Source organism: Peromyscus maniculatus, chromosome 1 (assembly GCF_049852395.1).
Source record: "Peromyscus maniculatus bairdii isolate BWxNUB_F1_BW_parent chromosome 1, HU_Pman_BW_mat_3.1, whole genome shotgun sequence".
NCBI lineage: Eukaryota > Metazoa > Chordata > Mammalia > Rodentia > Cricetidae > Peromyscus > Peromyscus maniculatus.
The window spans coordinates 144,620,252-144,643,346 of NC_134852.1; the positions used below are offsets into that span (position 1 = coordinate 144,620,252).

The window sequence follows — 23,095 nt, forward strand, 5'->3', positions numbered from 1 at the left end:
TGTCCTTTCCTCCTCCCCCACTCTTTCAAATCATTGGCAGTGACAACTCATGACAAGAAAGATGGGGACAAGGAGGGTGTCGCCAACTGCACCTCTGTCTTTGTCACTGGTCTCATTGACCAACACTTCAGCACTCCATATAGTCTCAATGTGTCTTCCAAACTTCTAAAACTTATATTCTCATTAACATCCTCCAAAGGAGCCAGGAGACAGTAGCAAATGCCTTTAATCCCCGCACTCAGAAGGCAGAGCCAGGCAGATCTCTGTGAGTTCAAGGCCAGCCTGGTCTATGGAGCAAGATCCAGAACAGGCACCAAAACAACACAGAGAAGCCCTGTCTGGAAAAACAAAACAAAACAAATCCTTCAAAGGCATTTAAAAATGTAGTCTTCTATACTGTTATAAATGTTTGGTTCTTTGGTTGAAGATCCCTCATTACCTTCTCTTGTAGTGGTTCTCGACCTTCCCAATGCTGTGACCTTTTAATATAGTTCCTCATGCTGTGGTGAGCCCAATCATAAAATTATTTTGTTGCTACTTCATAACTATAATTTTGCTATTGTTATAAATTGTAATGTAAATATCTAATATGCAATATATCTAAGATGTAACCCCTGTGAAAAGGTAGTTCGACCATCAAAGGGGTCATCACCCCCCACAATCTGAGAACCACTGTTCTGTCTCCTTCCCTCTCACACTGAATCTCTTCTTCCTTCCAAGTCTTCCTGCTTTTATGCCCCTTTTTGTGTGTGATCCACTACACTTAATTAGAGGTGCCTGCATGGGCATGGATGGGGGTGCCATTTGCTCAAACAGGGGCATTGTACCACTGGCTACACCACCCAGGAATGCAAGGGCAGTTCAAAAGGAACATGCCTGGGACCTAAGGTAAAAGGGAAAGATCACTGATAATACACCTCCAGGCAGTTCTGATACACATGCAAACCGAGAGCCAGCGAACATGGCAGATTCACGATATGGGGAAACCGTATCAAACAGGGATCCTTCCTCCTTGAGGATGTCCATGGCGGCAGCTCCTCCTCCTGTGCAGCCCGAGCCCAGACACAGGGAGTCTCTGGAAGACACCCCTGCCACTCTCTGACGATTCTCTCCAGTCTGACCAGTTCTCACCACTTCCTCTCTTTTTCTTGATGATGCTCCAACTTCCTCACCACTGGTGACCCAAGTGTGAGATGGTGTGTGCCCAGCATGCGCAGTGTGCTGGTTATAAATTCAGCTTCTTCCTTTTCCTTGAATATCAACTGTTCACACCCTAGCTCTGTGGAACTCAATGGAAAAGGTAGAAATCTTCTTTATCTTACAAAAGCCTTTCCTGGCATTTCTACCACAATGTATTTCCCCATGGATCCCTAGAAAAGAGTGTAGTTTTCTTCTGAGTGACATGATATATATATATTTACATGTCCCTCACTGGAATGTAAGGTGCAGGGGGCAAAGACTTGCTGCCTCCTTTGTTGGCCATGTGTCCAATGTCCAGGGCATGAGGTGTACTTTTAAAAACCATCCAAGTCAAAGAAAGTGGGGACAAGGAAAGTGGAAATCCATTTCTGAAATACAATGGGCGTATCTAGGCTTTACAAATAAATACTTTACCGGGAGAAGACGGTGTGGAGAGTCACTGTGTTGATATAGTTTCGAGGTTAGATCTTGACTGCTACTGATAAAGGGGGCAAACACACAATTGCAGATACTAACCAGATCAAATAGATGTGCCCATTGCATGGAAAATTTCAAGGGTACCACATTAATAGACCATCTATGTGTACTTCATTCATGGAAGGTTTTGCCAGTTACCCACGTGAACATGTGTTGCAATTATGGTCACATGATGTTAATGTCACCGTTGTGTGTTGAAATGGGGGGCGGGATGTGGCATCAAAACACTAAGCAAGCTGGCAATCACCAAACACCTTTGTTCCTATTCTCTTAAATACTGCCAGTACTGTGGAGTCACTTGAATGCAATCTACTTTAGCCCATCTCCCTTATGGTTCCACTTCTGGAGTGGGATCCCACAGGAGTTAGGAACTGGTCCAAACAGTAATGGTGCGTCCTCGTTTTCTGGTGGTACAGACTATCTCATAATACAGAAGGTTGGTCAGCAGTGACAGACCACTTTCTCCTTACATACGCCTCACAGCACCTGCCAGATGGTCAATGGACAGGAAAGATGAAGCCAAGGCCAGAAGCCAGAGCAAAACAGAACGAGCTGACACTGGTGGTGAGCCATCAACTTGGAGGCTTATTGTACTAGTTCCCCATGCAGTGCTGGCACTTAAAACACAGGATACCCAGGCAGACCTGCACTTCTGCTGAACCACACTGGGACACGAAGACCATTTTAGGACAAATATGTCCCATACATTATATAGAATTTATTTATACTAAAAAACAAACAAACAAAAAAACCCCTTCACTGTTGATCTAGAATTCAATGGAATCACACTGATTCTGGCAAATCTACCCCCAGGGAAACTCTCTATTGTGTTCTCTATCATCCAGAAACCTATTGTATGTGTGTGCACATGTGTGTGTGCCTGTGTGTATGTATGTCTTGTGTGTGCACCTATGTGTGTGCCTCTGTGTGTGTGTATGTGCATGTGTGTAGAGGTAAAAAGACAACTTGAAAGAATTGGTTCTATCTTTCCACCATGTGAGTCCTGCAGGTTGAGCTCAGATCACCATGCTTGGCAGCAAGCACCTACTTTACCACTGGGCCATCTTGCCAGCCCAGAGCCTGTAACACTTTGAGTATACATTTATTCTTCATTAAGTAGTATATTTCCCTTTTTCTGCATCCATCATAGCCTAATATGACTGATAAAGAGCATGATGGGAGTTTCTTTGCTGTCAAGTTTTTCTCCTAGGAAACAGAACAGCATCAGTACTGCAATGCTTCCTTGTCCTCCAACACACACAATTTGGGACCACCTCTTTAAAAACAGATTTCCCCCCCTGATTCAGATTGGGCATTTGGCTCCCTAGGCCAAACCACTAACCTCTCCTAAAACAGTTTCAAATGCAGGCTCTCCAGGAGATAAATGGAGGGTATAAATCATCCCATCTGTCCCCACACAGAGGGGCCCGGTGACCGTTCTGGAAAGCTACATGGGATTTCTACAGTCTTGACTGGTCTTTTAAAAAAATCTGTTTTCTATCATGAAAAAATGATCTAAAAATACTTGCACAGAACACCAGGACAAAGCCATCAGAGTGATCTCTCCAAAGGACTCAGATTTCTATGGATTTCATCATCTTCTGTCACTACGTATTCTGAAATTTAAAAAAGTCATGTGTGCTTGGCAGATGAAATGCACCAAAGTATTAATTGGCAAAATTCCAATTATCTATGGTACATCACAGAAGGTGCAAATCAAACATGTCAAAAGTAAACACGGCTTAGAGTGTATTAAGACTCAGGGTGAATTTTTTAAGTTGTATGAAAGAATTTCTATTAACAATCAATTGGGGGAAAGTGTTTATTAGATTATCATGAATACAAAAAAAACATAGCTGTCATTCAAATAAACTGAATGCAGAAATTATGTGTCCGGTAATGCAGTCTTTGGTGTTTGATAGGAATATTATTTCTCAGGCTTTGGAACTGAACCCAGGGCTTCACGCAGGCTAGATAAATGCCCCACCACTAAGCCACACTCTCAGCACCCCCCAGGTAATTTTTTAAAGATTACTATTGTACGAATGTACTGTTGTATGCATATGAATGTTTCCTTGTGTGTATGCATGTACACTATTTGCATGGCTGGTATCCACGGAGGCCAGAAGAACATGTCAGACCCACACAACTGGAGTCACGGATGATTGTGAGCTGCCTAATATGAGTGCTAGGAATCGAACCCAGATACTCTGCAAGAGCAGCAGAGGGTCTTCATTAATGAGCCATCTCGCCACCACATCCTCAAATCAATGTTTGTAGACGCTAACATTGCTGAGTTCTTTTTAGAGCTGGACCACCAGAGCTGGACTCAGTTTATCTTCTGTAAGATGGCGCTCTCATTTCAAAGGAACAAAGTTTGCACTGAATGCATAAAGACAAAACATGAGCAGACTACCAGTTTGGTCAACACGGTTTTGAAACTTCTGCCGTCTCAAAGCTGAGGGTGAAAAGGAACAAATGAAACAAACAAACAAACAAACAAACAAACAAACACAGACAGACAGCTGACCTTTGCCGGGAAGCTCTGTCCTAGGATCCCAGGGTCCTTGCTCAGAATGGAGGCTCTGGCCACTTCATAAACTCCTCTCTGGTCCCATAAATTCACCCCTGAATCAAAAGAGAAGCAGCTGGGTTTTCATTTTGGTAGAGGAATTTGGCATCAGAAGCTTATAACAAAAATGACGCAGTGAAAAGACGTGGAAGTTGAGTGAGTCCAGGGAAATGCTAGAATCCATCAGCTTTTCACAAGCATTAAAAACAAATGAATTCTGTCAATCTCAACATTAAAATATTGTACCTTAAAGATAACAAACTGAATTTTTTTCCTTCCAGTTGGGTAATCCATGTTGGATTATTAGTTCAGGCAAAGTATATAATTCAGTCCTTCAATTAGCCACTGAAGCACACATGCAATGACTTTTTAAAATGATAAATTAGTGCTATACTTAAGATTAGCTTGGTATTAAACGTCCCCAGGCTTTAGCTGTATTAAGACTAAAGTCATTTACTTAAGTCTCAGTGAATCTGTTAGACACAAGGCCAAGTCCCTTCTGGACACTTAGGAAGTCTAATTTTATATGCTTTGGTAAGTGTGATTCTATAGATAAAATTAATTTTCCAGTTCAGACTAACTAGACTGATTTATTTTCATTTTTTTCAATAAAGTCATTCAAAAAGCTATCCTACGCCCTTGTTTCTTGGGGTCTTGTCTGTGGAGCCTGACAGGCCACAGGTTCAATTCGGCCCCATTTCCATAAGCAAACCCAATGGAAAGAATAACATTTTTTCTCTTCTGGAGGGTGTATCGTTTTCATAACCAGCATGGTGATTTCTCTGGACTTGTTCGCCTATGAGGTCACACCCTTGCTATTCGGTGGGCCCACAGCATGGGCCTGGAGGTGAGGGATGGGACCAGATTCCCCCACGTGTTATTCCCATTTCTTCAGCCAGAATCCATGATTTGCAGACCTGAGTCATAATAGCACAGTTTCAAGTTACTAAAGACTTCATATTTATGGGGCACAAACGGTATTGAAATTTTAATCCTAGACATTTTACAATTCCCTTAATACTTCTAAATCCACACCGTTTTATCATTCTCGATGTGGAAGTCTGCAGTTATAGTCAGGTTACAAAAGGATTACTACTGGAACATTAACTGTCTCGTGTAGCCTTTCCAGAACATTCTCAAAAGCTGGTCTCAAGCATTCTAAATGCCTGGTTGTTGAGCAACAAGGGGTGAAAAGTCATGAGCATGGCCAGAGGCAGAGGAATGAACGGGGTCCCTCAGCTATGTTGGGAAAGGGAGAAAAGGATCACGGGCACAGGCCAGGTAAGGAGGGGAGGAGGGCAAAGGCACTTGTGATGATGAATATTCATGACTTCTAGCCAGAGATACTATAATCACCTATGAGAGAAGCTTCTGGGCATGCCTGAGAGAGTTTATAATTGGGTTAACTGACGTGAGACGACCCTAAAGTCGGTGGCCCCTTGCTATGGCTGGAGTTCCAGATTCGGTAAAAAAAGAGGAAGTGAGCTGAGCACCAACATTCAACTTCTGCTTCCTCCCTGGGGATGCAATGTGACCATCAGCCTCAGACTCCTGCCGCTACACCTTCCTTCCCTGGAACGTGAGCTCAGATCCGCACTTCCTCCCTTAAGTCACATTTGCTTAAGTATGTGGCCATAGCAAGGAAAGTAACCAGTACAGTGTTCAGACGACACAAATCCTCAGAGGAATCTGAGGGTGCTAGATAACATCTGGACACATCGGGGGAGCAATAGCTAGAGAGAAAGGAATGGACTGTCCGCCTGGCTGCAGCGGGTCATGCTGACAGCCTGGAGCCCCGTGTCTTCATCTGGTGGCCCCCAGAGGGCTCCCAGGTTGGGCATCCAGGGTTCCGCCACCATGGGTTCCTGGTCCCATTGTTTCCCTGCTTCTTCTCTTACTCCCTCACCGAGTAAGTTCTGCTTTGGGCTTGCTTGTGGGTGCTCTAGACTTGATGCTTCCATTCAGAAAGCCCATTCCGTCTAGTCAGGCCAGAGCCTCCTATTATTACCTGAGGCTAGTGTTTTCTATCTGCACCATGGGAGATATACTCCACCCCAGAAGACTCAGCAGTGCCAATCCTGTGTCTAACATATGGACACAGAGGGAACTGCTCTGTGATGGATAGCCTTGGCACAGAGACAACAGAAAGAACACGAGCTGAGCATCCTTAATCTGAAAACCCAAACTCTGAAATCACCCCCCAATACAAACATCCTTGAACTTGAAATGCTACTATCATTGTAAAATTCTATGCCTGGCTCCTTGTGATGGTCACAGTCACAATGCAGGTACTCTAGCAGTGAATGTGATAAAGTAGATGCAGAGGTGTGTTTAAATAGTCTGTGAAACATAAATGGGTGTTGGGAGATGGTTCAGCCCATAAAATGCCTGCCATGCAAGCGTGAGGATCTAAATTCAGATTACCATTATCCCTATGGCGGTGTGCATCTATGACCCCAGCATTAGGTGTGTGAGACAGGCAGACACATATGGATCTCTGGAGCTCCCTGGCCAGCCAGTCTAGCCAATTCATGAGTATTCAGCAAAAGAATAATAGTATCTTAACAACATCAATAACAATATTATTATTATTATTATTATTATTATTATTATTATTATTAATGTGTAAAGAAACAGAGGAAGAGACCCAATGTTGACCTCTGGCCTCTATTCACACATGCACATAGAAACACACACATAGTACAAAGTTGTTTTACAGAAATATAAGTGAATTTTTGTGTTTTTACATGAGTCCCATTTCCAAAATATCTAGTTATGCTTATGCATACAATATTCTAGAATATAGACAAAAGTTTCTGAAGTAACTTTCAGTCAGTCCCAAGCAAGCAACCAGAAGAGGCACTCAGCCTGTAAGACTGGTTCAGAGAGCATCAAATGTGCAATGAAAGGAGACTGAGGGAGGAGGCTCTGCATCCTCCATCCTCTGCATCCTCCATCCTCTCATCATTCTTGAACCTCTCCTGCAGATTCAACATTGCCTCAAGAAAAAGACAACAGCACAGAAAACAGTGAGAGGAGAGTGGCTGGAGGTGAGACCCTTGAGGAAGAAGTCCGGAGAAAACTTGGAATACTGTTGGCTTCGTAGAGTGCATGAGCTGAGACCTGCAGATGGGAACCCAGTGCAGCCCAGGAAGGGTGATCACACTGGCCAAGAAGAGTGAGTGTTATCTTCTCTCTGTGACAAGTGTGGCCAGCCTGGAGGATGATCACACCAAGAGCAGCTCAGCCACAGCTATCCCTAAGGCAATGCTCTCAGGACTTTCACTGACACTTGGGTGCTTTTCCTGGGACTTATGAGACTCACACATCATAGTGGGTTCTGATCCAGTGAGGCAGCTCCTACAAATTCATACCACAGTGCACAAAGTGCTTATGAGAGCTTGTAGGATACTCAAATTGGGTAAAGGCTCTTTGAACATACCAGCAGTTGTGAACTACCACCACCACTGAAAATCATGCCAAGTGGCTACTGTGGTGTTCTTTGAAGTCAGGAACTACTGTCATGAAGGTGGGCACAGACATCTTAGCATCCCTGCCACATAAACACGCCAGTTGAATTATAGGCTACCCCTGCCAGCTTCGAGTAAAACTAGCAATACAAGTCAATTTGTTAAACTGGCTGAGAGTAAAACCAGTTGTCCTAGGGCTTGATACTGGGCATAGGAAGAGGTCTAACACCAGCATCACCTATTCCCCACCACCCAACCCCAGCAAAAGGAAGATGGAATCTTTCTGCATACATTCCAGCCTCAGTAGAAAAATGCCTAGAAGACTTGCCCTCAGACTTCCAGTGCTGGAGGCAAGGTCTTTGCATGTTCTCCAGCCCACTTGATTTGCTGTCTTAGGCAGAAAGAGATGGTGCAGGGTCCCCCAATCAAGCCATTACCATTTGCTCTCCCAGGAAAGATGCCTTGATTTGGGGAGCATAAGGAAGGCCTGTGGGTGGGGAACTTGGGTTTGATCATGCTGAAGCCCAAGAAACCTGATGTAAAGAACCTTCTCAGTCTTCAGGGTCAGTTCCTCTGCATTCTAGGTGACAGAGTATGACAGATACTTTATGTCCTGCAGGCCAAATGTGCCAAGCATTAGACACTCTCCCCTTTCACCTACATTTTTCCAGACTCCAAATCCAAAGTAAGGCTCTCTTTTGGCTCCAGAGTTCTCCACAAAGAGACTTTATTTCTATATATTCCTAGGAGAATCTGAAGGCAGACTGGGCCAATGCTTGTGAGACATTTTTGCAAGGCTCCAGAGAAGTTGCATAACTGCACTATTTGCTGAGCACAGTGTTTATTATCTGTGTACAGGAATAATGGAGCCATCTCTGGGCTTTTTAATTGGTTGCACAATATCCCCTCCATGGGATCTGTGGTCAGGAGGCTGTTTCTTATGAGCTTTGCTTATGTATTTATGCACTAGTATTTCTTTTAGATGATACAAATAAAATTTTTATTTGTGCAGCATGGGTAGACAGGATGAATTACACACAGCTGTGAGATATCAGGATGTATTTTATGCAGCTATCTTGTTGACAAACCATAAAAGGGGGTCTTGAATGATGCATACATTCAGAAAATATGACCTTATAAAATGCACAGTTTGTATACAGTTTGTTTTTCATAATCTGTATTTGGGCATCGACAAAACTCACTGTTATCTAAAGAAGAAATGTGAGCAGCTCATACTGGGGAGAAGCTTCCAGTTTCTTTGCTCCTGGGCAAATCTGACATGCTATTTGCTGTGTGGATAAAGAGTCTGTATACCAGCCTCATCAAGGAAAAAAGTACAGTAGATACTTTGATTTCTAATACAAATTATCAAGAATGAACTCTTATCGTGTGTGTGTGTGTGTGTGTGTGTGTGTGTGTGTGTGTGTGTGTGTGTGTGTGTTTATGTGTACTCTGCTTGTCCCTCAGTCAGTGACTCCCATTCTCAGACCTGATTAAGGGCAGTCAAGAAAGACGTTGTAGACCCATTTCCTCAGAAAATAATCCATTTAATGATGGCTTTGAATGTTACAGAACAGATGACAAAGAAGACATTCCCCTAAAATGACCCAGCTGCCACCAACCAAAGTCACCCAGAACACGGTTCTGCTTGAGCCATGCTTGTTCTGGCTTGGCCCAATCCCTCTTTTGCCTAGCTTACAAAGGGAAACACTGTGGCATGCCACACCAAGACCACAGCATCCTGGTGACTATCCAAGATTTCAGTTCCTCAGAGACAGAGACTCGTAGCACAGCTGTAGGACACAGTCTCGTGGAGCCACTGAGCAGACTCTGGTCCCTAATCTGGCTTCATGCACCACCTTTTCTCGTTGCCACCTTCAAAGGGATGCCATTCTCATGGCACCATTTTCTAGCAGGATCTCACAGGATTAAGCAAGCACAAAAGCCATGCAGGAGAGGGTCTTCACAAACTATAATGTGTGGGCTCGGTCTAGGATGTAAGAACCTGAGTGTCTAGGCTCTTGTGGTATGTTTGTATAACTACTGCTGTGCATATCAGAAATTCAAATAAGTAATTTGAAAATGTCAAGGTTCAGTTGCCAGTGGGTATCTATCTGACCAGGCCACCTAGTGGGACAGTGCGGTGACAAATTGGCAAAAATGTTAAGACAAGAGAAAGCTGAGTATCACCCCCAGAGTTCTTGAAAGGAAAGTTCCCACCAATACCCACAGGGACTTAAGAAAGGAGACACAGGTGGAGAGACCAAAATAAAATTGTGACGAGCTTCAGAAAGTCTAATGAGGAAAAAGTTGAAGAAGCCACCTTGAGTTGAAAAGAAGCCAAGGTCAAAGCATTGGAAACTCATTTAGCATTTTATTAGCCCTGACTACCAAAGGCCTACATCAAATCAGGCAGAAGCCATCCAGGGGTTCCCTGTTTCAGGGTCGTGGGGTGCTGATGTGCCCATTAATACAGAGATGCTCTTTGTTCAGACTTACATCTTCAAACACAACCAGAAAACAGCATCACCCTTTCCTCCCATCTGTACTTCTCTACATGAAAATTAGCAGTTCAATTTAAAAATAACGCAGCTCAAAGACCCTCAAAGGAGTCAAAGGCAGAGGAAGCTGAAAAGCGTAGCTTAGCAGTGGAGAAATCTGACAGGCTCTGCCTCTGCCCAATGATCAAGGCCAACATCAGCAGGGATGCACCATGTGGGCGGAAGATGCCCTTGATGTGACGTGATAGAAATAGCACATTGCATGAGCCATCTTCCTTCTCAAAACCTGTACTTTGGGATGGAGAAATGGCTCAGTAGGTAAAGTACTCGCCACGCAAGCACAAGGACCTGAGTTCGATCCCCAGAACTCATGCAAAAAAGCTGGAGGTGGTGTCAACTGTTTGTAATCTCAGCATTGGGGCAGTGGTAAAGAAAGGAGAACCCCTGGGGTGCACTGGCCAGGCAGTCTACCTTAACCAGACCATTGAGAGGCCCTGGCCCAAATAAACAAGGTGGAGGCTGGAGAGACGGTACAGCCGTCAGGAGCACTTACTTCTCTTGCATATGCCTGGGTTTTATTCCCAGCACCCACATAGCAGTTCAGTCATCTGTAACTTCAGTTCCATGAGTTATGACCCCCACCCTCTTCTGACCTCCAAAGGCACTGTACACACATGATGCACATACATGCAGGTAAAGCACACATTGACAAACAATGAACATAAATAAGTAAAATCAAAAAGCGAAGTGGATGGATCTTGAGAAATGATACTTGAGGTTGACCTCTGTCCTCCATACACATGAACCCACACAAACATAGACAAACAAGCGCGCGCGCGTGCGCGCGCGCGCGCACACACACAGAACCCCACATAGTTCAGTCTCATCATAAGATACATCCCCCAAAAGGTGCATCACAATATTCTGACCAAAGCTTTTCAAAACTGTCAGGTGTCATAAAACACCGGGACAATCTGAGATACTACCTCAGCCAGAAAAAGCCCTGGTAAATAAGTACCAGCTAAATGCAATGTGGGTTCCTGATATGGGACTGAGGGACAAGAAAGACACACTGGGTAAAAGCCAAGGGAACGTGAATAAGGCTGAACCTAGTTTAATATTGTGATGGTATTGTTATCCTTGTATGTGAATTATAACAAATATGCACACGACACTAATGTTAGAAGGAAGTGTGGGGAATGGGATGAGGGGCAACTGGGAGGCAGTTGTATTAGCTTCTTAATGTTTCTGTGACTCTCAAAACTGTTATCAAATAGAGTCCATTCATAAAACTTTTTACAATTTGATCTGAATCTTGCAGGAATAATTGTATCATTCTGGAGGAGCTCAGTATACAAAGACTTGGACGTAGGCAGACATCACTGGGCTTCCGGATCCCAGCCAGACATGTGTAATGTGTGCTGGTCATTTCTCCTGTAACACTGACAGGTATTCAGAAGGAAGAAAGGATGCTGGGACTGCAGTTGAGCACAGACATGGCAACTGGAAGTCCCTTCCAGGTACTCCAGGGAACTCTAGGGAACAGAAAGACAAGAGGCTGAAGAGAAGGCCGAGTTTTGATGGCTTTTATTTATCCTGCAAGGTAGTAAAGAAGAAAGAATTGGCACTTGGTTTTAAGACTGGAAAGGTGTGACTGTCACATGATAAAAGGATGCTGATACAGAATTTAGGCACAGGTGACTGAGAAACATCTGTACGATGTGGAATCAAAGGATGCATCTTTGGCCTGGGGATATAGCTCAATGACTGAGTGCTTGTCTAATACGTAAAAGGCCCTCTGTTCAAACCCCAGTACTGACCAAACTAGAAGAGATGCAAGCCACATATAAATGATCTTGGGGAAGCCATCTGAAATCCTTGAGGTTCAAATCCTTTATGAGTCACTTGAGGCTGAAGACCATCATCCACCACAGAGGACTGGCAAGAAGATAGAGTGAGGTCATGATGGCAGGGGACCTGGATGCCCTTCAGTTTGGCAGATCACTTTTTCAGATCATTGTTTGGATGGAAGCCAACCCAAATGCTCATGCTGGTTTTCTTTGAGCCAGGAGAACTACGAATTCATTATGCTTCTCTTCTTTATGTTTGTACAGATCTGATTTTTTCTATAATCAGCACATATTATTTTTATTATGGAGAAAAAAATAAATGGAAAAACATCTATCATTTGGGCTCCTGATGACAAGCTCCACAATTCTCCTGGCACCACCAGGCACAGCCTCGGGCATGAAGAAGACAGGGCCATTTAGATACAAGAGCAATCAAGTTCTGTGGAACAATTACAGCTCTGTAGAGATGCTTTGGATGTCAAGTTGAAATTCAGAGAAAGCTAGCTATAGCTTCCCATAAAGGTTTCAGGTAGATTCATGCCCCAAACCCACATTGCCTCCACTAATCATGAATGGAGGTTGCCATACCACATAGGTCCCCCATGTGTGAGGAGGAAGATAATTTACACCATTAACTTCTAACTTTCCAGCTTTGGCTGGGCAGTGGAGGCTCATATAAGCCCCATTTGACAAACTGTGGGACTAGAGGTTTGTACAGGTTTTTCTCATGGTTGCCCAGTAATGAATATCAGAGTTAACTGCAAAATCAGAGCTGTTTGCATTTCAAATGTCATTATCACATTGTCCCTTGAGAGAAGCTGTTCACTTGAAACAGTTCTTTTCAGGGGTGGGGGCAGGATAGAACAAGGAATGTCAGAATTCTTCCAAACTTAGTTTATAAGAAATAACACAGAGGGAGAAATGGAACTAAGCATCAACATTTATAGCCTAGAAATGATTTTTGGACATTAATAGCAAAAGGATATGAGTAGGCATGCATAGAATCTAGTGTACTCCAGTGTAAGGCATTAAATTAGAAGTTCTCAACCTTCCTAATGCTGTGAACCTTTAATACAGTTTTTCATGTTGTGGTGACCTCCAACCATAAAATCATTTTCTTTGCTACTTCATACTGCAATTTTGCTACTGTTATGAATCATAATGCAGATATCTGTGTTTTCTGATGGTCTTAGGATACTCCTGTGAAAGGATTGTTTGATCCCTCAAGGGGTCGAGACCCACAGGCCAAGACGGCTCCATTAAACAGATTAAGCAGCAATGACAAAGATACTGTGCAGCTACAAGAAGCTCTATCTCCATCTAAGAGTGCTCCTTAACATCGTCACTCCATCTGAGGATGCTCCCTAACATCCTTCCTCCAACTAAGAGTGCTCCCTTACATCCTTGCTTCACCTAAAAGTGCTCCTTAACATTCTCCTCCAACTAAGAACGCCCCTAACATCCTTGCTTCATCTAAGAGTGGTCCATAACATCCTCCTTCCAACTAAGAGTGCATTCTAACATTCTTGCTCCATCTAAGGGTGGTCTACAACACCATCCCTTTAACTAAGAGTGCTCCCCAACATCCCTGGTCCATCTAGGGGTGTGCTTTAACATCTTTGCTCCATCATCTGGCATCTTACACCACCTTTGCCAAACCCATACCTGATTCAGGAAGGCTTGATGATGCTGGATTTCTTTCTTCTCTGACTGCATCTTGCCTTCTACTCTTAAAAATATGATGAGTATGTGTATGTGTATGCATGTGTGCATGCTTGTGCAGGAAGATGCATGTGCATATGTGAACATTTGTATGGAGATGTTAGGTTAACTGTGGATGTCATTCCTCGGGGGTCATCTTGCTTTTTGACATAGGGTCTTTTATTGGCTGGGGCTCAGTGAATCAGTGAGCCTGACTGTTGAAGAGCCACAGGGGTCTGACTGAGGTTGTAGGCCTCTCCAGTGCTGGGACTACAAGTGTGCTCTCACCCTGGCTTTTTCATGTAGGTGCTAGGTATTGGAACCAGGTCCTCATTGCTTGTGTGCTATAGTAGCTGCTGTGATAAAACACTATGGCCAGCCGGGCAGTGGTGGCGCATGCTTTTAATCGCAGTATTCGCGAGGTAGAGGCAGGTGGATCTCTGTGAGTTTGAGGTCAGCTTGGGCTACAGAGTGAGTTCCATGAAAGGAGCAAAGCTACACAGAAAAACCCTGTCTCGAAAAACCAAAAAAAAAAAAAAAAAAAAAAAAGCCCACTATGACCAAGAAGAAAGAACTCATGGCGACAAGAGTGGCAAGCTGGGTGAGCATATTTCATCTGCACACAGGGAGCAGGGAGAGGGAGCAGAAAGTGGGGAGAGGCTCAAAATGCTCCAACTTATGTACTTCTTCCAGCAAGGATCTATCTCCTAAGGTTCCGCAAACAGCGCCACCAACTGGGGGCTGAGTATTCAAATAATGAGCCCGTGAGGGACATTCTCATTCAAACCACCACACATGGCTACCAACCGAGCCGTCTCCTCTAGCCTGCCTCTTTCTCCTGACCATCCTACTGCTCCATGGAGACCTCATACTTCTGAAGCTGATGGCTTCCAAATCAGTACTCTTCCCATCCATCCATCTCACCTGAACTATCTCTTGAGCATGCGGACTTCAGTCTTCTCAGCATCCCTGCCTCCTGTCCAACATACTTAAAAATAAGAAGGGTTTTATCGCCATCCTTTAGTCAGGTAAACTCCACCACCGTCCACCACTTCCTCCTAAGCCATCTGAGTGGGCGGCCTCTTTGACACACTCTTTGTTTTACGGAGTCAACAATACCAGTTGAGCATTTGGCTCTTGTTCTCTTTTTGATTTCGAAAACCTCTAGTACTTCTTAACTAAACGCTGCCATTGCCTGGTTTAAAATTCACCGAGTGAAGCATTCACTGGTCTAAATGGACTTTCGTTCTCTGTGATGCTAGCCCTGACATATGAGAGCCCAGCACTAAGGACTGTGACAGAGTAGCTGGCCTCGCCTAGAACTTGCTCTCAGCACATCCAGGCTCTCCCTCTAATCTTAAGAGAGGAAGATATTGAATAAGAGAAAAAAAAAATGCCTGGCAGGGCATTTGCAGGAGAATAGGCAGTAGGAGATAATTGCGTTCTTGGAACAGAAAGAGAGGCAATCAGTGTGGTTAAAATGGGGTGAGCCGTGGGCACAGGAGGGAGAGAAGTCCAGGTCATGGCAGGCAGGCCTTCCAGGTAGAGTTTGAATTCTGAGTGTGGAGACAGAAGTGGAGCAAAGTTGACTCACACTAGAAACATTTCCCACCCAGCAGCGAAGTGTCTGAAGCTTGGAGAAAAAACAGATGCCAACTCCTCCTGGGATACAAATGCAGTGTTGAACACAGATTATAAAAACAGCGAAAGCGTACTGATGACGATCAGTAGAGCAATGGCTGCGCTGACCACGCCGGCTAGAAAACACTGAATAGAAATGAAATTCCACCCCTTGCCGAGGGCAGCAAGTTCACCTCCATCAGGCTCCACCTTGTTTACTCCGCTGTCACCACCGTGACCACTGTCTTGGACCCTTCTGATGCCCACCAGGTCTTCCCTCAGGGCCACTGCATGTCTCCTTCCCTTTGTGGAGAAGTCTCTGTTCTCTCCACAAACCTTTTTCAAGTCTCAGCTCAAAGGGTACTCCACAGAGTGGCTGCCATGCTGAGGCACACTTCCTCTCAATCTGTTTCTCTTTAGCCCTTCATCCTGTTTGATTCCTTCATTCGCTTATCATGATACAAACTTACTTTATCTATTTAGCTGTTTGCCAGTCTCTCCCACCTCACATTTCATCACAACGAGGCATACCCAAGGGTAGAGGTTTTCACTGTCAAGTCCCCTGCTCTATTCCCAGGTATAGATGAGCAACAATATGGAACAAAATCAAACTGTTCATAGCCGGGTTGTTGATGGTGATGTTGTAGGTGTGGGATGAGGGGTTCAGGGTCCATAGTTTGACTCTCCACTTCACCACTCTGACAGGTGATGGCAGTGTTTACTCCTTTTCAGGATGATGCACAGGACACAATCCACATGAGCCTTATTTATGAGCCCAAATTCCAATTTACTTATTTTTAATGAGGAAGAAGTGCTGTGTCAACCACAGTCCTCATCTAAAACATTTGGCTCATTATCTACCCAGCAGGAAGACTTCCTTGAGGAGCCAAATTAAGATCAGAGCAGGCAAGTAAGGGGCCATAATAGAAACCATCATCACAGGAGCCAGATCTTGCTTTCTCTGTTCAAGAAGGTCCACCTGCTATGCTGGCCAAGGGAGGGCTAAGCCCCAGCGAGTGCTCCAAAAGCCAGAGAGCATGGGTTCATTACAGGCATTTCAAGTTCTTGTTCTAGAGACTCCTTGAGTTCCTGAAGGCCAGCCAGCCCTCAGATGCTTATTAACTCATGATGTAGTTGAGTCTTTTGACACTGTTTAGAATACTTCTTTTTCTTAATGAGAAAAATGGGCTCTGAGTTTCAACATAAATAATAGTTTTAGAGCCACGTCCCAAACATTCCTGTGGGGGAACAGCTTTTGAATTGGAAAAGGGAGTGGAAGAGATACTTCCCTCCCTCCCCTGCCACCTGTGAAAGTTACTTCTCAAGATTCCCTTGGTTTGCTTGGGGTGACTTGGGAATGGGCAGGGAAACCAATGCGGGGGTGGGACAAGGAGGGGGCTTGAAACAGTAAGGGTGACTGGGTTAGGGCACACACGTCCTGATGACCACAGATAAGGAGGAGGCAGTCTGGACATGTGTGTCAAGTGATTTCTGTTTTCTAGCTGCTGATTCTGACTATTAACTTTGAAACCCTAATTTAGACAGTCAAATAGAACAGCTCAAACTATTACAACAGAGAATTCAAGTCCTGAGTTCAGAAAACTTCTAATGCATTCAACTTGGCAAGTATCTGTTAGGCATACGGGTTGACGTAGGGACATTTTTAATAGTGTTGACTGACATTGTCATGTCCTCAGTTTTAAAATTAAACAGCAGGTATCTCCAAATCCTTGCTTTGCTTTAGTTTTTAAAGTGCAAATTTCTCAATTTAGAAGCTTTAAAACTTTAAGCGTTTGAAGATTTTTCTCCCTATCTTAATATCCAGTCTTATTCTGATCTATTGCCAAAAAAGACAGTGTCAGCCCCATGCTAGGCTAGCTACAGGTGTCTGGTCAGATCACAGAGACCAAAGAATTGGGAATGAATGCCTTGGTTTAAAGTCCATGGTAATAATGCACTGGTTGCTCCAAATGCATCCTCCATTCTCCATAAATGCGCACTGATATGCCAGCCTGACTCCCTTCCCTGGGACAGGGTAGCTGTCAATACCTCAAGCTCACTCACTCTTCTCTTCTCTCAGCCCCTGACATCATATATTTCCATGAGCAAAAATTATAGAAACAAGGAGTGCTTGTTGACTTTTATTAGGATACACCACTGGAACCACAAAAGAAGGTAAAATCTTCCATGGCTATCCTTCACTAGTGCTGGCAATGGAGCTAGAAGGATAATGTGTGGCTAGAAGTGCTTCCTTTGCTGGGTTTGGCCCAATCATTGTGCCACAGGTATCAGTGAGAGACCTTGTCTCAAAAAGGTGAATGGGTTCTGAAGAATGAATAGCCAAGGCTGACTTCTGACCTCCACATATATGTGCACATATCCTCACTGAGCTCCCCAAATATGTGCACTTGCACCTGCACACACATGAATACATAAACACACTTGCATATACAAATAAAGTAAAATCAATGTTTAAAAAGTTAACACTGGGACTGAAAGATGCATCAGCAGGTAGAGGAACTTGCCAGGAAAGCCTGGTAACCTTAGTTTGATGCCCAGAACCCACATAAAGAGGGAAAGAGAGAACTGACCACCAGACTCCCCTGACCTCCATATACACATCATGATATAGTGCCACACACATCTATTGTGTTTGTTCTTCCTCTCTCTCTCTCTCTCCCTCTCCCTCCCTTCTTCCCTCTCCCTCTCCCAAACACAACAACAACAATAATAGTAATTTTAAAAGTTTTGAAGTTACCATTGCAGAAAGAGGTAAGGAGAAACCTCTCCTCTTCCCTGTGTGCTCCTTCCTCGGATCCTACCCACTCCTGCCAGTGGAGAGCAGAGCATTTATTAGAGGAGACTAGAGGGTAAACACACTCTGAGCAGATGGACATCTCAACCACAGCAGAGAAATCACCAAAGCTTCCACAGGGAGAATGCTGATGTCAGGGGTCTGGGGAGGAGGAATAAGGCTTCCTAGATGGAGAGATGCCTTGTGAAGGGACTCCCTTTTTACACTGCCCCCTTACGTCTCCTCTCTGCCTATAAGAGGGGCAATGAAGGAGATGGGTATGTATTGAGAGCAGAGACCAGTCAGAGGGTGAAGAGCAGTGTTCTATCTGCCTTCAAGCTCTGTTCTAATAGAATGTTCCTTGTGGTCTACAAGACAGCTGGGCTGATTTCTTCTGCCTCTGTCCCACAGACACTTCCAATCTCTCTATTCCCTAATCTCTGAGGGGCGTGCTGTGACAGTCATTCTGTTTGTGAGTAAACAGTGAAGATGGATCCAAGTCTAGTCACCAGATTCAGAGAATAAAAACATGGGGTCCCAGTTAAACCTTAACCTTGGAAAAACAATGACTAATTTTTAGCATTAGGCCAGCCTATGCACCTTGCACTTCATTTATCCATTTTATCCATGTATATGGATATATATGTGCCCATGTTTGCTGTTTCCATGACGCCCTCTGTTATGGCCCACAAGGCAGAAACCTCTACTCAGGAAAATGTTCTAATTTTAAAATGTAAATTTAACAGGAGACTGCCTCAAATAGCGTCAGCTTCCATCAATTCACAGTGCAGACAGACATCTTTTCTATGACATGGAATCCAAGAGCAAATGACCTGGTGACATATATTTGAGGTGTGGGGGTGTGCTATTATGCTCAGTGAGGAACACTACTCTTTGCAATCAGAGACTTTCCTTCCCAACTGCTGGAAGACACAGTCTACACACACCCAAGTGTTTCATTCAGGGCTCACACGACTCCATCTGTCACCAGAACACATGTTTGGCACAGACTGAAAGCCAAGAGCCGTCTAACAAATATTTCAAAACTGAATTTATATCTTTCTAACACATGGTTTATATACGGATGTCATACCTAGCAAGCTTTGCAGTTCTCAAATAATATCCTGGCTAAAGCACAGATGATGTCTGCAGCCGACCGCAAGACTGAAATTATTTGCTTTTAAAATATGTTAAAGAAGGCTCCGTTTATGAGGGGCTCCTGCCAGAGTCGCCTGTTTCAGTGTGCAATTGTTATAAAGTTCAGGATGAGAATCCAAATGCATCCACATAAGCCAAATATTTGCATAACTCCTTATTCAAAGGGGAAGCGCTCCTGGAAAAACATGAATTCAGATCACTGTTATCAAGGGTGGCACTCACATGTTAGCAAACTTCAGAAGTGCCTTCTGCCCCCCACAACTCTGAGTGTCTCCACCATCCAGAAAAATGTATGTCAAACCTATAGGCTGTATCAAGTGAGATTCTCTGTGCATAAACATACGCTGTGAGGCTGCCTGATATATAGATTGTTCCTATAGGGCATTTCTAGATGAAAATCCAAAGTACCCAAATGTAGTTATTTCTTCCTCAGCATCAAAAAGCCACGTATTTGCAGACTTTCTGTTTCTTTCTCATTTTTCCTCCTACTATGGGATAGCGTGTAGACACAGGCCCAGTTTATTAGACAGCAGGCGATATATGCCACTGGCTGGCCAACGATGTTCTTGTAAATATTTCAATCCCCTCCCTGTTCCCAAGAAGAAAATGGAAAAACTGAAACAGCTAAAAGCAAGCAGTGTCTGTGCAATGGCACACACTGTAATTCTCCTTTTACAGTGCGTCCTCAAGATTACTGCTCATGAGAACCACGGGGTGGGGAGCAAAGACATTGTCACATTGATTTCTGTGGAAATCATGCAATTTATATTCTTCAACTTGACTATATCAGCATAAATCAGAGCCACATGGAGAGAACACTCATCTTGAGTCCCACACATTTCCTAGGGTCAGCCAAGCCTAGAAGGTGGCCCTCCTTAAAGTAAGCAGAGAGGAATTTAGCCCAAAGGACAAAGGCAGTCACCTGACATTCCTCACAGGGAGACTCAGTTTATCTGGCATTGTCACAACTGATTGGAAAAGTTCTTGCTGGAGTGTCCCTCCGAACTCATCTCCTCGGGACTTTTTCTGGTGGTCTGGGTGTGTTGGTGGTGTTTTAAAAAGCAATGTTGTGCTGATGTACCCATATATATCATCTTACCCAGGTGGGCAAAGATACTGTCTAGGTAGGATCTGTTCATCTGTTCTACACAGAGCAGAGCAGTGAGCCATAGGCAATCAGCCCTTGCTGGAGCTCGCACCACTGGCAGTTAGCTCAAATCCAGACCCTCAGGGCTGGGGAGACAGCTCCATCATTAAAGTGCTTGCCCTACAAACATGAGGACCTGAGTTCAAGTCCCAGAACCCACATGAGGGAAAACAAAGTTGGGTATAGAGGTGTACACTCGTAATCTTGGTGCTGGGGAAGTGGAAGCAGGCAGATCTCTGGGGTTTCACTGGCCCTTGAGCCTACTAGGCAAGTTCCAGGCCATGGGGAGACCCTGTCTCAAAAGATAAGGTGCATGGCTCCTGAGGCATAGCATCTGAGGCAGATCTCTGACTTCTATGTGTATTGTGAGCACTTGTGCAAAGACAGACAGACAGACACGGACACACATAGACACACACACAGACATACAGACACAGACACATACACAGACATACACATACACAGACAGGCACATAGACACACAGACAGACAGACAGGCACGCACACACACACACACACACACACACACACACACACACACACACACACTGGAGGGGAGAACACAAGCCTTCCATCTTCCTTACTCCTGTTACCTCTGATCAGAGCTGCTGTGGTCACCAAGCCCCACCCTTTGAGCCTTTCCCCTCCCTCCCCTGCAATGTCCCCTCTGCTATGCAGGCTGCAGGTCTCCCACCTGTCCCATACTCCCCACCCCCTCCTGTTGCCACATCAGCTGCTGCATGGATAAGTGGGCTTGGAGGAAGAGTGGTGGAAAGGACTTCACAGGAGCCAGGGTCCGGCAGAGAGCTCCAAGAACAGCCACCCAGGGCTCCAGAGCCTTCTTCCTGCTCGGCCCAAGGAGGGGGGCAATAACCTGGGATGCTGGCCTGTGCTCTGTCTCTTGACTCACCTACAATGTTTGCTTTCCTTCTACCTATCTCACCAGATGGAGTCTGGTCATGACTGGCACATGCTAGCTTTGACCTCTCCTAGCCTCAATGGAGATAATCAATAATGCCCCCCCACCCCATTTTCACAGACAGGCAAGTTCACTGTCTCAATGGATGTCATCAAGCATCCTCATAGCATGACCGATCCCCATATGAGGCTCACACAAGAGCCTTGTTCTGGTTCTTTAAGCACTAAAGTTCTCTTTCCCACCATGTGCTCAATGCAATGGCACACTAGTGTGACCTGGCCATAGGGTGCTAAGAGAAACTGGCTTTCTGCCCTCTGAGCTCTTGGACACAGCACCTTGGACCTATCATATGCTAGATAAATGTGTCAAGTGGATGTGAAAGAGAGGGAAGGTGTTCTCATCTGTACGTGACATGTCTGAAAATTACCCCTATGTGGGCAAGCAGTACAGCATCCGGGAACACAATGTCAATGCTCCTTGGTGGGATGATGTATCTGTGTCAGCATTGTTTTCGCAGCATCCTCACCTCTGACAAGGGTACCAAGCCCTATATGTCTAGGCCAGCTTCCTGCATGTCCACATATTCTAGAGTCTAGAGTTGAGGTCCCTCGAGCCTTTGGATTCAACCCAAGCAGTTGGCCATGATGATGCTCTCATCAATGGCAGACTCTGGTCCTATTCTTTGATCTCAGTGAGTCAACCTTAGAACATATCTGAAAAATCCTGGGACTCAGTCTTGTCAGCTTGCCTTAGAGTGCCAGACCCACCTGGCTAGCTGGCTGCAAGATGCTCTTAAGCAGTACAGAGCCCAAACCCTAAGGTCAAGGAGGGGAACAAGTTACTTCCTTTCAGTTCCCTGACAGCCTTCTAATTAGGACAGAGTCCTTTTGGCATACCATGCCGAAGACCTCCCCAGACACTGGCCACCCACTCTTCCTCACAAAGGGCTCTGGATCAGGACACCAGTAGACACAATAATCTGGCCAGCATTTAGTAACATTGTTTAGCTTTCCTCTAATTTATTTTTCTAGCATTTTATGTCAAGAGATCCTGGTCTTCTGTTTTTCCAACACACAAGAACCATTTCCTTCTTAAATAAATTTATGCAAAAGGGATATTAAGATCAATGGAAGAAAAAGTATCTAATGCTAGCACAGGTGATGCATGCCTACCAAAATATGCATGAAAGTTGTTCTCAGGTCACACTGGGATTCTGGGTACTACATGGACTGCTCAGTCCACAGCTCACCACTGCTAATATATGTTTAATTACTTAAGAAGCTAGATAACAAGCTCTCACCACCATGACAGACACGTGATGCTGATTCAGGCTAGGGTCCAGGTGCTTGTGTTCATAATGAGTTCCTTGCAGATAGTTTGGGTGCAAGTCATATTGTAGACCAGACAACCTGGCAACTGAGCTAATGGCCTTTGGCCACTACCCTAAACATGAAGTACAGAGCATGCTTTTGCTATAGGTGTTTCTCACTGTGATTGGAGCAGCTTCTGTCCACCATGCTGGACCACATCTTCTTCCATGCATGGAGCACTGAAGTATCTTCTGCCTATCAAATAGGCCAGAGAGTCAAGAACAATGAACTTGTGTGTGGTGATGAGCAGGACACTAACTTGGTGCTCATGAGATCATTTTGAAACATGACAGCTTGCACTGAGCACCTAGTCCTG

The 23,095-nt window shown here is 44.6% G+C and overlaps 1 protein-coding gene across 1 annotated transcript in view; it reads right to left on the minus strand.

Annotated features, from left to right (window-relative positions):
- The window catches only part of Adam12 (ADAM metallopeptidase domain 12), a 317,008-nt gene that overhangs the window by 263,555 nt on the left and 30,358 nt on the right, over positions 1-23,095 (minus strand). Inside the window, exon 2 of the mRNA XM_042285092.2 lies at positions 4,208-4,305. Coding sequence (XP_042141026.2) covers positions 4,208-4,305 — 98 coding nt within the window. The remainder of the gene's footprint in view (positions 1-4,207; positions 4,306-23,095) is intronic.